General features: G+C 42.1%; 1 protein-coding gene across 3 annotated transcripts; it reads right to left on the bottom strand.

The window, feature by feature from the left end:
- Positions 1 to 186: 186 nt before the first annotated feature.
- WDR61 (WD repeat domain 61) lies at positions 187 to 18,272 on the bottom strand. 3 transcript variants are annotated; one of them, XM_045542102.1, is made up of 11 exons: positions 18,167 to 18,272; positions 14,704 to 14,754; positions 13,500 to 13,527; positions 11,815 to 11,920; positions 11,338 to 11,510; positions 6,891 to 7,039; positions 6,559 to 6,652; positions 5,596 to 5,689; positions 3,381 to 3,473; positions 2,579 to 2,657; positions 187 to 478 (listed from the first exon to the last, which is right to left on the bottom strand). In XM_045542102.1, the coding sequence occupies exons 2-11, from the start codon at positions 14,713 to 14,715 to the stop codon at positions 389 to 391; spliced, it is 918 nt and encodes a 305-aa protein (XP_045398058.1). In that variant the 5' UTR covers positions 14,716 to 14,754; positions 18,167 to 18,272; the 3' UTR covers positions 187 to 388. The 3 variants fall into 3 exon arrangements, with proteins under 3 accessions (XP_045398058.1, XP_045398061.1, XP_045398068.1); XM_045542105.1 differs by having other exon boundaries at positions 18,061 to 18,213; XM_045542112.1 differs by lacking the exon at positions 18,167 to 18,272 and adding an exon at positions 17,947 to 18,032.
- Positions 18,273 to 19,141: the final 869 nt, after the last annotated feature.

Genomic DNA, 19,141 nt, shown 5'->3' with positions numbered 1-19,141 from the left:
TTGCCATGTGAGTCAATCCCCTGGAAGAGAGCCTGTATTTTTAAGTTGGAAAGTTCAGTAAGTGCCTGAATCTCTTCATCTCTAAGGCAGAGATTCACTCTTACTTAACCATGCCAACTCCCCTCCCTCACTGTTCTGCCGGTGATAGGGTAAGTGGAAAAAGAAGCATGTTCAAGAACACAGGTGTTTGCATTAAGAACACTTTATTTATGTTAAAGTATGAACAGCATTTCCAATAAAACATGAAAAGATTTATATTACATCTACAAAATTTAAGTCTTTGCTACAATAAATGCTGTAATTCTTTTAAACAAGCCTAAAAAGGTAAGGAATGTCATGATCAATCTGTACATTCTCTTTGCAGCATGGCCCTGGAAGACTTTGATGTTTAAATTGGACAATCATAGATGTGAATTTCCTGGTCATCTCCAACAGACACAATTTTTGAGCCATTTCCATTGTATTTTACTCCCCAGACCTGTAAATTAAAAAAAGTTCTAAAAATGCCTTCATTCTTTATAAAGAATGTTTATGAAATGAACATCCTTACTCTCTTCTCATTATTCTCAATCTAGAAAAACACTTTTGAAATGAGGATGTTCTAGTACTTTCTAAATCAGCGAGAATGGAGCCATTTCTTTAACCGAGCATCTTCCATTATTGCTATGTAATTATCATTCCCCTCCCATGCTCCAAAAAATTTCATTTTCAAATACAGTGCTAAATCAGGATATCTGCAACTCCTTCAAAGATTCAGAATCCAGAGGGTAACCTAATACCAGGAAGATGGAACCCATAAGGACCAACATTATGCTTCTAAGAAGAAAAAGGCCCCACAACTACCCCAAGGTCACTGCCTACAGGGAAAATTGCAAATTGTGATCCTCACCTGACTCTTTGTGCCCACCTCCCATGGTCAGTAATTCTCACTCCATTATTAGAGGCCTATGGAGCCTGCCTGTCCCCAGAAGATAGACAACATGGTATTGTGGACCATAGATTTTATTTGCTATGTGTTGAATTAACAGATTCACACATCCTTCCCAGACAGAATTAATGTGGTTGGAGTTTCTCTAATTAGGAATAACTTCCTGGTTATTAGGAGTTGATGTAGGTGGTCAGCCTGTCACCCTAACCCTGAGTTGATGCAGGTGGTCAGCCTGTCACCCTAACCCTGAGATGGGTGTCCAGCTCTGATTTTAGTGTTGTGATTGGGCCACTTGATGGCCTCACTTCCACACGAAACATCTTCCTCTGAAACAGCACAATGACCCACACACACAAGACAGCACAGGCAGTCAGGACTTACTCCCTGAGTAAAATGTATAACACATTAACTGCCATGTGAGTTGTATTTAACTCACGCTAGTTTTGAGCCCAGGGTCTCGTGGAGCAAAACCTGGGCAAAATCCTGCAGCTGGCTCGTGAAAATCTTACTTGTTAAAGTCCTTATTGTTAGTTAATACGGACAAATTAATTCCAAAAATGTGGATTAAATGAATAGAAGTCAATCAATTTCGTTTTTTATTAAATTAGAAACGATTATTTTGTTTTCTAAGTTTTTATTCTGTTTTCATAATAAAACACCATGGCCCCAGGGAAAAAAAAATTTTTTTTCTAGTGTGGCAATGTGTTAGTTAAATCCAGGACTGGAATATCAAGGTTCAAACCCATCAATTTTATTGGCAACAATTTAAGATTAAGTGTGAAAAAAAGCACAAACAATTATGTTAACTTTAAGTTGCTTTTGAAATAGGAGAACTCTATAGGATCACCTAAAAGCACTTAAAATATATTAGTAAAAGCCAATTGTATACATTTATTAACATTTTTTATGCTGAGTTCCCTAAGACCCTTGCTACTCACAGTGGTTGGGACCAGCAGCCTGGCCTCACCTGGCAGCTGTTAGAAATGCAGAATGTCAGGCCCCTCCAGACCTACTGAGTCAGAATCTGCATTTTAACCAGATCCCCAGGGGGTTCATATGCACATTAACCATCCAGCAGTATTACACTAGAACACCTTTACCATTTTGTATTCCCCTTGGCAAAGATAAAGACTCCTATGAGAACAGTCTCCTTTTAAAGATTGAAACAAACGTCATCAATACCACTTAAAGCCAAACAACTTATAAGAATTTCCAGCTTCTACTATATTAAAAAAAATCACATCACTTCTTTGGACAGTTCCAAAAATGACAAGTGATGACTGTTTAGGCAAGGGAAGCTCCTGAAGAGGAAGGTCCTTGCTGAGCCCTCCATGGCCGCCAGCACCTAAAGGGAGCCTCAGGCACGCCACAGGCACCAGCTGCAGCAATTTCCAAAGAAGGCATTCAAAGGCTGTGTGGCTAATACCACGTTTTCTGGCCTCTGTGGGGATATGCATGTCCCAGCCTCTGCACCCCAGACTGTGCACGGGAACACTGACTAGATGCACATCCAAGCAGCTCAGACCCAGGGCTCTACCAGTCTCAACAGATCAAGCAACAAGGTTAGGAAAAGAAAACCGTTCTGGCACAGTGGTCAGACAATGTCAGCAATCTAAAACCACAAAAATTTAAATGTTAATTATGCCATACCTGATCCTGGTGATCAAAGAAGGTGTGAACACAAGTCCTCGTTCCAACATCCCAAACTTTTACACTTTTGTCAGATGAACTAGTTTAAAAAGTGAACATTAATATCAGAAAAAGAGTTTTCAGACAGGTTTGAAGTTCAAAAAAATCTGACCAAAAATCTCATTCCTTCGCTGACTTATATTCTTCTAACGTCAGAGGTCTCCCTGCTCAGTGCAGGAGACGGCCAGGGTATCGGCATCGCTGGGTGGCTTTCCCTCCTCACAAGGCAGCCATGTCCCTGACACTCTGACCTGCCTGGCCCTCATAGTAGGTGGTCTGACCAGGGTCTTGGACACAGCTACCTATTTCCAAATAGGAGGGAGGCCCACAAAATCTTCAAAATAAGGGCTCTCAGGAGGCCTCTGTAAACCACGGTGCAGCGCCTTTAAGCTGCCACCTCATGTTTCTCAACCATCCTGGCCATCCTGGGGCCTGAACAACACCGGGGTCTATAAGCACAACATTTTACAAAGAGATTTATACATTTTAAGTTACTGTTGAAAAACGGGTATACCTTCAGAGTAATTTTAGGTAGAAGCCTAGATTTGTAAGGAAAAACTAAGAGAATAACTATTCAAAAGAATTCACCTTTGTTCCAGCTAAGGTCAACTAACTTCACTAAATAAAAATTTTACAAACTGCAGAAAACAGAGGCTACCTAAATAAAAAAGGCTCATACAATCTTCAAATTTTAAGGCAATTCATACAGAAAGACCATCTTCATCTTCCTAGCATTCTAGAAACTGTTAAGAATTATATGTACCTGGAAACAAAATGAGTGTCATCAGGACAAAACGCAACATTCAGCACCCAGGAGGCATGGCCACTCAGTGTACCAGCCAAGTTGGCATGTTGTCTGAAATGGGAAAGGTTCAAACAAAATGGAGATGTTAGTTTTTAGAATATAATCACTGAAGTGGAAAGTATATCGTTAACTCTGCTCATGTAATTGGACCAAATTTGCTATCCTTATTAATGCCCACATTACTATATCAAAAACTCCCTTTTCAATGAAGTGGCAGAAAATTATTTTTATAGTGGCATTAACCCAAACTGTGTTGATGCCACCAAGAGCCAAGAATAAGATCCCTAACAGAAAGCTTGAAAGCTCAAAATAAATAACCACACTTTAAGAGGCTCAGCAAGCCAACCCCAAGATGAGGAAACTGAGAACCAGCAGGGCTGAGTAAGCCATTTTAGGAGAGTGGCAGGTTCAGACCCTGCCTGCAGCAGCAACCTTTCCACATGGGGCCAGTGCCTTGTGTCCAAGGAAAGCATCAAGACATACCCTATGACAGATGCAGCTGGGATAGACCATTTTATCCTAATCAATAAAAAGACAGGTCTACTTACCACAGCCATTTTTACATTTTTAATAGAAGTGAAACCAAATCCCCTAACGTCAGAGATCTCCCTGCTCAGTGCAGGAGACGGCCAGGGTATCGGCATCGCTGGGTGGCTTTCCCTCCTCACAAGGCAGCCATGTCCCTGACACTCTGACCTGCCTGGCCCTCATATTAGGTGGTCTGACCAGGTCCTGGACACAGCTACCTACTTCCGAATTTCTGCTAAACCTTCAAGAGAACTGGCAAGCGAATAACCCTAAAGTCTAAGTGAGGTCAGCAGTTTTACCCCTGAAAACAGACCTCAGCAGAATAGAGCAGACCTCAGGTAGCTGTCAGGAAAGGCAGGCTCAGGGGGATGCAGTGGGACCACGAGAGGGTAAAAAGCCCTAGATCTTCATTCAGTACCACCACCTTGGGCAAATCATCACCTCAGCCTGGGTTCCCATGTGCACAATGGGGATACTAATCCATGCTGCTACCTCACTGGTTGTTGGCAGGATCAATAAAATAGTAGCAACAAAAATCATAAAATAAAGTCAGATACGTAAAGAATTTCTACATTTATACTGGCTCTGCTACCAGCAAGCAAGTACAACTCTAGAGAGAAGTCTTACCCTCTAGACCCTAGCACCCTCATTTGGCTCTAATTTCAAAAGCTGCAGTTCTAATTCCATGTCTATTTGATCTTCTGCCATCCAAAAGCTGCCAGAAGTAGTCTAGAAGGAGCAGGGTTTCTACTCCCAAAAAACTCTCATAGGCTCCTGAAAGGACACACACACAAATGATCAGGCTGTGGTAGGTGAAGGGGGAGGCAGTCTTGGCACCCACGGCTGGGGATGGAGGGTGTGACGTATGTACACAGTGGAAAAGAACGCCATGTTCAGGAGTAATGAACCAGACGCACACCTGGCAGGGAGAGCTGGTCACAGCACCGAGTCACAGTACCAAGGACACATATCAAACACATTACGGGGGATATTTCAGGGGGAGCAGGAGTAGAAGCTGAGAATGATGGGGAAAATAAGAGAAAGGGGCCCGCACAGGCTCGCAGCCATAGAGAGCTGTGAACTGAAGAGAATGGGTTAACTCACTTCTATATCAGCAGTACCAACAACCGAAATGCGGCCCCATCTAGACCTGCAGTGGGGTGGTTTACAAACGGACAGCTCCCTAACTAGGGCAGGGGAGTGTCTGCTGGAATACCCCCACTCCTAAAAAATGGATGCTCTAATTTTTTACTGTCACCTGGGACCAACCACAGCCCATAGCTCCATTTCTTCATCCGTATACTACTTACCTACCCCCAAAGAATTTAAAATCAGTGCACTCACAAAAAAAAAAAAAAAAAAAAACAGGCTGCCTGACAAAAAACAGCAAGTATCTGATCCTGCCAGGGAACCCATACAGGTCTCCTCCACGCAACCTTTGAGGACACACACTAAGCTCAAAGACAGGGGCACTGAACGATGGGAGATGGACTGAGGAGACAAGGGGGTCTGACGTGACCTGAGCACAAACCTTCACTAGATCCAGTACAGGGAGCAGCACACCCCCAAGGGCTCCTCCTAACAATACAGGGACAAGAACATGCATTGGTGGTGAGACACCTATAATCTCGACAAGGTAACTTACACATCATAGATCTTGATGTAGCCATCATCTGAAGCAGTGACGAGGAGCTGAGAGTCCGGGGAAAAGGTCAAAGAGCGAATGGGCATGGCATGGCCTGAAATTCAAAAGGCCCTTGTTAATCTAGCAAACCACTGTTTCCTCCCTGTCCCCCTATCATATGGCTTCCCACTGACTATGCCCCTTTTAGTGACCACGAGTCACTGAGCTGGACTGCCCAGGTGCTCCATTCAGGAAAGGGAGGGTACTAACTGGGCCCTTCCTCTTACTGTTCTAGAAACATCCACATAACCGCAGCTTCTCCTCCTGAAGCCATTTCTCCTTATTACCCTTCCCTGACTTCAGCATACATTGCTTTAAAAAACTCATCTTCTACAAATATGGCCAAACATGGAAATAGGCATTGCTTCTGAATGTAAGGTTTAACAAATGTTATTTCTCTACCAAACCTTTTACTGTAGGGTAAAGGATAAAGTGAGGATGTGATATATTCACTTGGTTAGAATTCAAAACAGTAGAGAAGCACATGTCATAACGTCTCCTCCTACCCTACCCCTGTTCTTTAGCTACCCAGTCCTCCTCCCCAGGGGCCACTGGTGTGCAGGGCAGGCATAATACTTTCATCTACCTTCAAATTATCAACAAAAAGAAGTTGTTTTCCAACCACAAAGTTCTTTAGAACAAAAAATGACAGAAATGAGACATTCATATAGGATACATTAACACATAAATAAAAAGTTTGTTTGTTCACCAAAACAAGCATTTAACACCGTTACAAGAACTAATATTGTCTAGGTTAAAACTACAGTGGCAAGACTAAAACCTGGATATGTTTCAGTTTTCCAACTGAGACTGATATTTTACAAATCTAATGCTGATTTGCCATTTAATGGCATTTTAATTAAAGAATAATTCTTCCTTTGTGATCTGATAATCAATTCGCACAAATATGATGATGAGCTCTACCTTCCAGCGTATGCAGAAGTTTTCCAGTTGCAATATCAAAAATATTGATGATTCCGTCTATGGCTCCACTGGCCAGGTATTTCCCATCAGGACTCTGTTCAGAGAACATATGGAAAAATGGGCACTCTGGGACTCCACGTTGCTAAGCTATCCCTACCAAACGCAAGCAAGTCTCTTGCTGGCTATAGGTCTCACAGGCTGGCTGGCAAAGCACACCAGCAAGGCAGTGGCTGCTCACGCAGCCCAATGCAGAATCTGTGCTGAGGACTGGAACAGGCTGGAAAGGTAAACTGAGAGAATCAGAAAGAGAAAAGAGAGCAATGTTTCCTTACATATGCAATACTAAGAATGAATTTTCCTCTTGTATCCAAAGAATATTCCTTTTTCCCACTTTCCACACCAAAAATGTTCACTTTCCCCACATGAGTTCCTGTGGCCAGATACTGGGAATCAGGAGAAAAGGCCAAAGTCCAAGCATCCACTAAACAGAAAAATGAAGGAAAAAAATACAGTGAGAACAGATTTGACCTTAATTTTAATAACTAAAGTTTTATCAAAAGATATATATTTTTCAATTGAATAAATGGTGTCCTGACTCAGAAAACCATGTTGTAAAGATGCTAGTTCTTTACCAGGTTTAAATTTAGTTTAAAGGCTTCTTAAATTTTTAATGAAAATAGGATAACACCAAGTGTTAACAAGGATATGGAGAAATCAGAACCCTCATACACTGGTGGGAATGTAAAATGGTATAGTCATTTTGAAAACCACTTTAACAGTTTCTTAAGAGAAAACACATACTTACCATAATACCCAGCAATTCCACTCCTGGGTAGTTACCCAAAAGAAATGAAAACATATGCCCACACAAACACTGGTATTCTCACGTTCACAGCAGCTTTATTCGTAATAGCCCAAAACTAGAAACAATCCAAATGTCCATTAACTGGTGAATGGATACACCAAATGAGGTACGTCCTTACAATGGAATACTATTCAGCAATAAAAACAAACAAATCCATGCTAACAATATGAATGAACCTCAAAAATATTATACTAAAGAAAAAGATAAATATAATTCCACTTACATGAAATTTTTCAAAAAGGCAAAACTATAGAGACAGAAAGCAGATCAGTGGTTGCCTGAGGCTGAGAGGAGGAGCAGCGACTGACTGCAAGTGGGCAGGAGGGCAACTTCTGGGGCACAGAGGTGTTCTAAAACTGAATTTGGGAGATGGCTACACAACTGTAGAAATCTACTCAGTTAACTGTATTTTCAAATGAATGAGTTTCATAATACAAGTATAGAAGTGAAATTTTACCTCATCTGAACTATAAATAAATGATATATCAGAAATACTCTTACATAAAACTACAATATGACAAAGTATTTGCCACAATTTAACTGAGAATATGGAACTATTTAAAAAAATCAATTAGTTTTTAAGTTACACCACACATCATAGTTATTTTCAAGAGTTCTATCCAGATGTTGTTTATGCACCACACTGCTTCTCTGGCCAGAACATAAGGGTCTCCAGACTCAAGTGCGGCCTGGGTAAGCACCAGTACTGTATACGGCCATCTAGACCACTGATGCTATTTTAGCGTTTCTTTTCTCAGTTACGTGAGACCCTTCAGGGGCAACCCTTCAGAGCTTTAAGAGTTGCGTCAGAGTCTAGAGGCCAAGGAACAATCTTCTAGTTTCCACTACCTGCCTGGGTTGTTCTTCCCAAGCCAACTGTTATATGGGAACACTCCCAAAGTCCTGTCTCCTCTCACACCTGCCTGGGAACAGTGCTTGTCAGATCCAAGGGAAAGAAGAATAAGGATCCTTCCTAAGTCACCTTCCTCATTCCTGGGACAGGGCTCAGAGGTCAAGACTGCTGGCCTCCCCCGCCCTTCTTAGCTCATGGGACAGTGAAAGAGGAGAGGCCTCTGTGAGCTTTTGCATGGTAGACAAAGGCTCGACACACATGGGCACTACCACATCCAGGCTATTTTTAAAATAAAATTCACTTGAAAATTTTCACACACATATTCTAAGTAATAATAAATCATTTAACTTTATCACTTTACTTAGGAAATGTTTTAAAAATGAAATTTACTTCAAAAGTGCTCAGTTAACCAGTAAGACCTAAAAAAGCTTTTAACTGACCTCCCAAATAGCTGCTTTTCAATATCTATCGTTATTCCTAAATGACAGTAGCATTTATTCTAACACGATTATGTTTTCTTATCCCTACTAAAATTAGCCATTTACATGAATAATAGTTGGCAGAAAAATCTCTTTTTTTTTTTTTTTTTTTGAGGCAGAGTCTCACTCTGTCACCTGGGCTAGAATGTACTGGCAATGCACTGGTGTCATCACAGCTCACTGCAACCTCACACTCCTGGGCTCAACGGATCCTCCTGCTTCAGCCTCCCAAGTAGCTGGGACTACAGGCGTGTGCCACTATGCCTGACTAATTTTTCTATTTTTTGTAGAGACAGGGTCTTTCTCTTCTCAAGCTGGTCTTGAACTCCTGGCCTCAAGCGATCCCCCAGCCTCGGAGTCCTGGAGTGCTAGGATTACAGGCATGAGCCACCAAACCTGGCCAGAAAACCTGATCTTTATTCCTCAAAGTTTAATTAAATACTTCTAAATTATTTTTAGATTTCCCTATGAATTGTTTTACAACATGGAACTTTTAGTACCAAATATCCTTATGCTCAAGAAGGAACAATTTTTATTCCTTAATTAAACCTTGCAATCTAATATTTTAATATTTGCATAACATATTTACTTTAATCAGTTCGACCTCATCATTTAAAAAGTTGTTTTTCTTTACCTTTGGGCATCCTGAACCACCTGACATCAAGAAGACTCATGTTCCCACCTTTATTCTTCATCACGGTCAGCTGCTGGAAAGCTACGGCCGGGCTGGGCTGCCAAATGCAGAATCATCCCCCTCATCTTCGCTTTCTTCTACTTCCTCACTTTCTCCTCCAGGACCTGGGATTTTCTCTCGTCTCTTTTTCTCTTCCTTTTGCGGTGGTTTACATTCTCCACGCATATTTTCAAGACCCATATAACTTAAGTATCCATTTCCCCTACATTCATTAGACCTAGACTCATCAAAGGAATTTTACCTTCAAAGGAATTCAGCTGCTCTTTAGCAGCCAATAGCAATGCTTGCCTTTGTTACTCGACCAAACACCTATTGTTTAATGGCCTGGTCTAGTTTCGTGCAGAGTCCTATCCAAAAAGAAAATAAATCCAACCCAGTTATTCCTCTCAGTATCTTTTTCTTTCATAACAGTAAACTTTACAACTTTGCACACTTGGAGAAAATCCAGCATAAGGTATGTTTGTCAGGGAAGGAGAACTGGCAGACACACTATCGTTTTACTTGGAACCAATCCAGCACTCGTTTCTTCAGTTGTTGTGTGCCCAGGGCCACAACCACCATGCAGTGACCAAAGTATTATGGGTCCTGGGAGGGCGTAGGTGTCTGAGATAAAAAAAAAAAAAAAAAAAGCAGCAAAAGATCTGCCTCTTCCTCCTCTCTTTTAAAGATGCTCTTTATATATCAAAGTCTTAATAAACTTTGCAGAATGGTTTGCAAGTCCTCTATAAGTAATGTAAACAGGGTAAGGGCACATGCAAAGACAAACATCCAATGAGTCAGAGTGTGTGAGTAGCTTTTTCCTAATACATATTCCAGCCTACACACTCTGAAAACTGTGATTCAGTGGATCCAAAATACAGGCTGGACATGCATATTTTTTAGAAAGTGCTAGTAGTAAGAATCATAGACAAGGAATACTGCTTCTGAGGGGAAATGCACTCAGTTTTCAGACAATCCAATATAGAAATAGCCTAGGATGGCTACTAAGCGTAAGTGGTGGGAGGCAAATCCAGCTGGGGCGTCAATCAAGGGAATTATGTTAATGAAGCACCTAAGCAGCTCTTCTGCAATCAACCCACAAAGGGCTGTGCCAGAGAAACACCAGGCTATCTGACCCTCTAGCGGTCACACCCTTTCTGGCAGAACAGGCTCTGCTGGTGAACACTATGTAGTCATTTATAAGTAAATATGAGGCCTAAAAGAATCCTGAAATGTCGTGCTGCTTGTTCCACATAAATCCAGCCCAATGACATCAAATTCCATCACCTCAGATGACACTTATCAAGGCTAATGGACAAGATTATGCTGTCCTACAGTACTTAAAAAAAAAAATCAATGAATTTGTTTCTTAAAAAGTTTCCTATCTATCACATACTAGAAATCAGACCCTTTAAGCATAATTTGTAGAGATTACCATGGTACAAATACATGAGGACACAGTGCTTTATGCTCTAAGCTTCTATAAGGCAGTGAATGTATCAATTCAGAACATGGCAAATAGAGAAGCTCTGGACCATCCAAATGTAGGTCCACAATTCCAAACCAGCAATTCTGAAATCCAAAATGCTCTGAAAACTATGAGTTTTTCCATAGGTTTACTACCAAAATTCATTTGGCAGCAAAACCTGACCTGAACTGACATAAGGCTATTTATAGCCTTTACTTATCACACTTAATATAAATTCTTATGTTTAGTTGTAGAGACATTAGTGTTTGATTACAGTGCTGTTCCAGCCCCACTGAAGGTATTATGTAATATACAGTTCATGTATCTATATCACCCCTTTCAAATCCAAAAAATTCTGAACTGTAAAATATATCTATCCCTAAGGGTTTTGGAAAAGCAATCATGAAACTCTATTTTCTCCCCTAAAAGTAAAACTCTTACCAGGTCCTGCATCTATAGACTTTATCTGTTTGCCGTTTTCCAAGTCCCACAGCCGAATATGAGCATCAAGAGAACTGGATGCAGCAATGGGCAGGGTGTGGCTGATGTCCACAGACACCACCCCCAGCTGATGTCCCTCCAGACTCCATTGTAGGTCCAGCCTCTCATCACGCCTTCAACAGGGGACAAAGAAATGGATTTCTTCACACACAACACACTGTACCTGGCATCTGAAATTCTGGGTCCTTGTGACTATGCATTACCAGTGGTCTATGAAATACAGAGTCAGAGAACTGATAAGCTATAGAACAGCAAATGCTACCAGGTTTTTACTTCGGGACTTTTTTATATCACCATATTGCTATTGCTTTCTTGCCTAGAAAAAGCTAACACTTCCCTGACGGCGACTTGAGAGCCCACCAGCAAAACCCCTGTGCCCAATTTCCCAAGTCTACGTGTTAAGGAAGACATGCTCACCATTTCCAGACCTTCACCAGGTCATCCAGGGATCCTGTGACCACCGTCTCAGAGTTTTCCTTCTTGTTTGTCCCCCAGGCAACTGACCAAATGGCATCATCATGGGCTAGAATGGAAATGCTTCATTTATAAAGTTTTCATGCATGCAACTTCCAAATTTAATGTGATAAAATGAAGCTGAAATATTGTTCAACAATTGTGAGGTAACATCCACTTGTATCTTTACTATTTTACAAGCACTTTCCCATAGAGCTTTTATTGGAATTGTGGGGGCACGTATGAAAGCTGGATGTTCTGAAGAAGCACATGTTTACCAGGTGGGAAGGCAGTACCAAAATAAGCCAGGTCTTCAGACTCCAAATCCAACATCCTTTCCTTTAGCATGCTGTCCACATAAAGCAGTCTGGAATGGCTATCACTTGGATTAAACAAGTAAAACTAGCGGGGCACATCCCCTCCCTCCCATAAAAGACCTAAACTTGGTGAGAAATACACCTTAGAGATCTTTGGAAACCTATGCTGTTTACAGTAGACAGTTCAACCGTGAACAGCACAGGTCTAAAAACAAATACCTAATACAGTCTCCATACATAAGCTGCCTTTTACCAAAAGTACCTTTGTCATGCTTAATGGGCCAGTTATTACATTACAACAACCCTATGAAGAAGGTACTATTAATATCATCCTCATTTTACAGACAAGGAATCAGAGCTTTAGAGAAGCCTAGTATGATAGCTCACCCAAAGTCACAAAGCTAAGAAGGGGCGCAGCTAGGATTCAAATCCAATCTCTCAATTAACCTTAAATCTAAGTTTGCAAGCCGCATGTTTGGTGGGCCATGCTATTGGGTCTGCAGACCTGGTGTGCTTATAAAAATAGGACAAGTGCACATGGAGGGTTTATCCATGTCTAGCAGCAATTATCCAGGGCCACCTTTCCAAAATATGAATATAATGACATTAAGCTTAAACAGCTGTGAGTTACATACAGCGAGTCATGTCTTTAATTACAATCCCCACCTGACCCCAACCTGCTAACTTGCCACTTGGATGGCATTAGCTACATACGAGGTAGTTGACTGGCATGCCCATTTAGCTTACTAGCTAACTTGGAAGAATGCTTTTGGCTTAAACTTCAGATGACCCAAATGGCACCTACTTAGAGTACAAGAGCTTTTATTAGGCATTCCACAAATTCCTCAGGCCTCCCCTAACTCATCTAGTCTATGGTGAAGAAATAAGATGTGTGAGTAGTTCATGCATAAACACTACTGGTTGTAAGTGAAGGACCCTATGTAAAGACCCCAAGGCAAGTTGCCAGTTCAGGGCCAGGCTCAAGTTCACCTTCCCAGATGAGCTGGTATTAACAGGGTTCTGAGGCTCAAAGCGTTTCTTTCTTCCATCTTGGCAGCTGGGAAGTTCAGTTATGTCTTCCTCAGGCGGGAAAGCTTTCCTGAGCCTGGAGTTCTCCAGTCTATCATACGGCTCCTGTTGTTTCTTTGCAGTAAGTTAGTTGTTCAGGTTTTTTGTTTGCTTTTAAGTATATTTGTCTTCGGCTGCCTCTGCCAATCTTCTGCAACATTAGTTGGGAACTGCATGTCTGGTCGGCATTACAAAAATTTTAAAGAAACCAGGACAACACAGTTCTTCACAGATGGAATTTGTTTGAACAGGCAGACTACTTACCTTGCTCTTGTTTGAAGAGAATGCTGTACTAAAAGGGAACAGAAGCCATATTAAACCAATGGTCAGATTTCAGATATCCCACATCTCCTCCCTAGCACACTGCCCCCCAAAGAAGATATGGTCATAGAGTGTTAGCTATTCCTCTGCTGTCACCTGGACCATCCTGCAAGCTCCTTGATTCCCACTTACGCAAGATTTGTGCAGTTATACCAGAAAAAAATTCTTAAAGAAACCGATACTTTCTCCTTCTCTACTGTTACCCACTCCTAACAGGAGACTAATAAATTATGTTTTCTTTTTCTGCTCTGATCACCAGGAAGCTCAGAGTCCAGTTTGTAGCTTAATTTTTTTTTTTTTTTTTGAGACAGTCTCACTCTATTGCCCAGGCTAGAGTGCCGTGGCATCAGCCTAGCTCACAGCAACCTCAAACTCCTGGGCTCAAGCAATCCTTCTGCCTCAGCCTCCCGAGTAGCTGGGACTATAGGCATGCGCCCCCATGCCCGGCTAATTTTTTTCTATATATATTTTTAGTTGTCCAGCTAATTTCTTTCTATTTTTAGTAGAGACGGGGTCTTGCTCTTGCTCAGGCTGGTCTAGAACTCCTGAGCTCAAGGGATCCTCCCACCTCGGCCTCCCAGAGTGCTAGGATTACAGGCGTGAGCCACTGCACACGGCCTGTAGCTTAATTTTTGCAGTTGTATAAGACGATGCAGCCTGCATAATAACCTGTTAACTTTGTCCTAATCGTATTACATTTTATTTGTTATTGCAGAGACACGGTCTTGCTATGTTATTCAGGCTGGTCTTGAACTCCTGGCCTCAAGCAATCCTCCCGCCTCAGCCTCCCAAAGTGCTGAGATTACAGGTGTGAGCCACCATGCCTGGCCCTCATCTTATCATAAAGATATGTTTCCCCTGTTCTATCTTCTGTTCTCATCTTTTCTTTGTTTTGGAGTACAAAGTCTTTTAAGTCTTCTCAATCCCTCTCTAAACTGTGGTAAAGACTTAAACTAATCCTCCTCTTAGTGTCAAACATTTTATTAGTGCCACCTAACTCTGTGGTGACTAGGTGCCCAGGGTCACCTAACTCTTTAGGAGCAGGGCAAGAATTAGATGCTAGTTTCTTGACTACACACCCAGACAACCTACTGGACTTGAACTTGCCAGAGATCAAATGATGTTTTCCCCCCTAACATAGACTTACCTGGTTGGTCATTTCCTTAACCAAGGATGAAGAGCAAAAGACCAGACAGCTCTGTGGAAACAGCAGAGTTTTAGTAAGGTGGTGTCATCAGGACAAGGGGGGCTACAGGTGATTCCCCTTGACCAAGAAAATAAGGCAACCCTTTGTTATGGAGTTGTTCTGACACCTTTCTATAGATCAGTCCCTGGAGCCCACTTGACAAGCCCTACCAGGTAGTGTGGTCTTCTTTCCCTCTTTGAACCTAAGGACTCAACTAACACCTACCCCTATCCCATAATTTCTTTTCCCCAAGTCTGACTGCAGACAGTGACCAGTCTCTGTCCCTTGCTGCTCTTTAGAGAAACAAAACCACAGCCCCTTTTACTTTTAAATATTATCTACTAAAAACTTAACAACCAACATGGGGGAGTCCAAAGATATCCAAGTTCTTACTTTATACACAGAGGTCTCAACCAAAAATGCCTTTAAGAGACAACAGGCATGTAAATAAGAGCAGGGACTGGAAGGAGACACTGTCTCCCAAAAGGTATCAAAGTCTTCAAGGATTTAGCTCAGCTAAACATAGACCTAACTTACTTTAAGAATAGATTTAATTTCTCAAACTACATTAAAGGTTCTTATTTTTTGTGTGTGCCACAGACCCGTTTAGCAGCCATTTAAAACTTATAAACCCCTTTTCAGAATATCTTTAAACACAGAAAATACATACGATTAGAAAGGAAACCAAGTATAGTGGATTCCCATTATCCACAGCAATTATGTCCTATAAAGTTGCCACAAACACCAACTTACCAAATAGTGAACCATCACTTCTCAAGGAAACAGAGTTAGGTTCCTGAAAGCTTCTAGGCACATTTATTTTTGTTAACTGATCAATACATAACCATGTTTTATGTTTGTTTCTGTTTAAAGGCACCTTACTGAATATACATTAGTAATCATTAATATTAAACTCATGCCTAAACAAAGCTTATCTAGCACATATTTTCTCTGTAAGACACATCACAGCCTTCTTGCACTTAGGAACAAACACCAGTCAACACTTCAGCACTGCGTGCTTAAGGGCTTTCTTAAACAGTGGAATCACCAACAAAAACCACAAAAATGCAAAAAGTGTGGCACTAAAGACTGCAAAAAGGACACAGTATGAAAGCTGAAAAAAGAAGGCAGAGTGTTGTCTTGTTTGACCTCAGCTGAGAACATGCACATCAGGAGACTTAAATTTTTCACCACCTTGCACATGGCCTGCAAAGACCACAAAAGTGCTGCAAGTACCGATTTGGGGGCTACAAAAAATTTTAGTGAGTAGGTGAATTCACAAATACTGAATCCACAAATAATGAGGACAGATTGTGTGCTGAAATTTTATCAAAATACAAAATCTAAATTTGTGTACTTATTAACACTATTATATAAGATCTAGCATCCAGTCTAATAACTACCTTAATTTCAAAGTTGTAATGAGCTTAAATGATGTCCTGAGATATTAAAATAACTGTAATTTCTATTCATTACAAAGTCACATTGTTCATACTGTGGTTTGTTGCCTATATTCATAATAGGAGAAAATGCTAAATTTCAGTTAGAGGTTAGGGAACACAAGGATGTAATTTTTCTTCTCATCCGAGTTCATGGCCCCCCAGTTCCACCCATGGGCAATTTAACAGTTAAAGCATCCAGGTTCCAGATATGTGCTTTAAATTTGCAAACCTAAAAAACTGCTGAAGGTTTTCCAAGAAATCAGAAAAACAAACAAATTATTTCTAAATAATCCTTGCCTATAAAGATGTCACTCAGGTTGTAGTTTTTTATTCATTTGTGACCCAAGAACAGGGTTCTGCCCAGGGTAGGAAAGACAGAAAGGAGCTCAAGTCCATTTTGCTAACATGACGGGCATTCAACCTCTGCTTAAGCACAGTCCTCTGCCTGGTGAAGCACCAGCTTGCCTTTTTCCCTGCCAATCTGGGCCTTACATTTAGCAACAGAGACAAACAAAAAAAGCAGGAAGTCTTGCAAGAAGTCAACTTTCAAAAAGCCACTCTTCCCAGGACAAGCGTGTGATTCTGTCAATGAACGTACATTTGAATGAATCAGGTCCTGTTTTCAGTACTACACATAGATTAGATCACTGAACCCTCATAACCCTATTTAGTAGGTACAGTAGTACCCCCTTATCCGAGGTTTCACTTTCCACGGTTTCAGTTATCAGAGGTCAACCATAGTCCAAAAATAGATGAGTACAATACAAATAAGATACTTTCAGAGAGACCACATTCACATAACTTTGTTTAGAATACTGTCATAACTGTTCCATTTTATTATTACATGTTGTTTTTAATCTCTTACTGTGCCTTAGTACAATCAGATATTCTGAGTGAAAGATCACATTCACATAACTTTTGTTACAGTACATTGTTATAATTGTTCCATTTTATCAGTTATTAATATCTTACTGTGCCTAACTTATAAATTAAACTTTAGCATAGATATCTATGTACTGTATAGGAAAAAACACATTACAGATGCTCCTGGACTTACAATAGGGCTATTTCCCAATAAACTCATGTAAAGTTGAAAAATTTTAAGTCAAACCATCTTAAGTCAGGGACCTTCTTTATAAATATAGGGTTCAGTTCTATCCGAGGTTTTATGCATCCACGGGGGGTCTTGGAATGCATACCTTGTGGATAAGGGGAACTACTGCATTCTCATTATCAGCTCCACCATCCTAATAAGAAAACTGAGGCTTACAGAGGTTAAGGAAGCTTTCCCAAGGTTAGTCTGACACTAGATGGCAGATACAAGCTATACTAAACGCCACCAAGATACATTACCTCTCACTCCAGTGTCTTATCTCATGAAGTTAATTTCATAGGTAAGAGACCTCAGAGCCCTCTTTTGCCACCTCCTCTCTCTAGAAAACTTTCCCCTAATTTTCCCAGGCAGAATTCATTGTTCGTTCCTCAGTGTTTCCAACGAACACTACAGATGCCTCTATTAAAACACTCAGGCAAGTCAATAACCCACAGTACTACGTGGTACTTTTAGTAAAGCAAACCCAGCCTCTGCGTGCACCTGTCCAGTGACCGGGAGCTCGCTACCTAAGGAGACAGCGTGGCCCACGATCGGCAAACTTCGGTTAAGACGGTCTTCCCATCTACGGAAGGATGACCTCCCCCCAGAGAACGCAGCCTTAATCTCGAGGCTGCACAGAACATTCTCGGGATGCAAAAGCCCACCTACCGGCCTTCCCCGTCCCCCCAGGCCCCGTACACGGAGGGCAACCAAGGGAAATGGAGTCACGGAAGCCACCCTCCGGCCTCGCGGCCTCGCGGCCTGGGGCATCCCAAAACAAACCTGCTTACAGGCAGCCTCGGGCCCACCCTAACTCGCCCGCCCTCTGGCCCCGCCCGTCAGCGGCCCCAACGAACACCGTCCCCAACGGCTGCGCGCCGCAGCTCACCGGCGAACTGCCAGGAGGCACGTTGAACGCCGGGCCGGGCGGACGGCGGCGCGCCGAGATGAGCTAACGAAGGGGCGGGGCATCTTGCCCGCCCTCGCCCCCGCCCCCAGGCCCCTGGCGCATGCGGCAGCGCCCCCTGCCGTCGCTACGCCGCGCGCGGGCGGCAGCGGAGACGGGTGGGCGGGGAAAACCGGAAAGAAGCCACGCCCTGCGCGTTCCCGTACCTACGCGGCCACTGGAAACTTGCTCCCGGAAGCGCAGAGTCTTAGCTTCCGGCGACTGGGGCTTTAGGCACTAGAGTTATAGTTTCTTTGTATTTTGGGATTGGAGTGAACCTGACGTTTTCTAGGGTTCTGTTGCTAAAAAAGAAGTGGAATCGAGCTTTGTCTTTCAATCTGCAAGTCACGACCCATTAATGTGACAGATATCAATTTAGTAGGTCATGACCAGCATTTTTACACAATAAGATGGAAAGGAGGAGGCCCATGCCACATGCTGGGGAGGCTGCCCCACCGCTCCTGCTTGCTGATCATAGCCCAGGTTTCTCTGTGAAGGAGAGAAGAGGTGTTTTGGGGAACGGAATGTATCCGGCGGTCCCTGAAGTGTTAAACCCTGTTTCAGCTAGTCATGGGCGTGAGTACAGTTTCTCCTGATTAAAGCAGGTTTAGAAGTTCAAAAAGATTATAATAGAAGGTGATAGTAGTAAAGTATGGTCTCAGTGAATGCAAACCCCTGAAGTATCTACGGCCCCTGTTTTCTGGTAGTTAATGTTCACAGGATCCAGTTTATTAAGACAATCTTGAGGTCTATGATGATTCCAGAAGACTGTTAGAGTACTTACAACTAGATAAAGTTTATCTTCAGGGGCTTTTTGAGAAGGCTGTGTGGCCCAGAAATTGGTCAGATACACCCACAAATCTTCCAGGGCCCATTCTCTGGTCCTTAGTAATTACCTCAGTGACACCTCTGTCCAAG

The sequence above is a fragment of the Lemur catta genome, chromosome 1, assembly GCF_020740605.2.
Source record: "Lemur catta isolate mLemCat1 chromosome 1, mLemCat1.pri, whole genome shotgun sequence".
NCBI lineage: Eukaryota > Metazoa > Chordata > Mammalia > Primates > Lemuridae > Lemur > Lemur catta.
The sequence above is the reverse complement of the archived record's forward strand: the minus strand, read 5'-3'. Positions and strand labels throughout refer to the sequence as shown.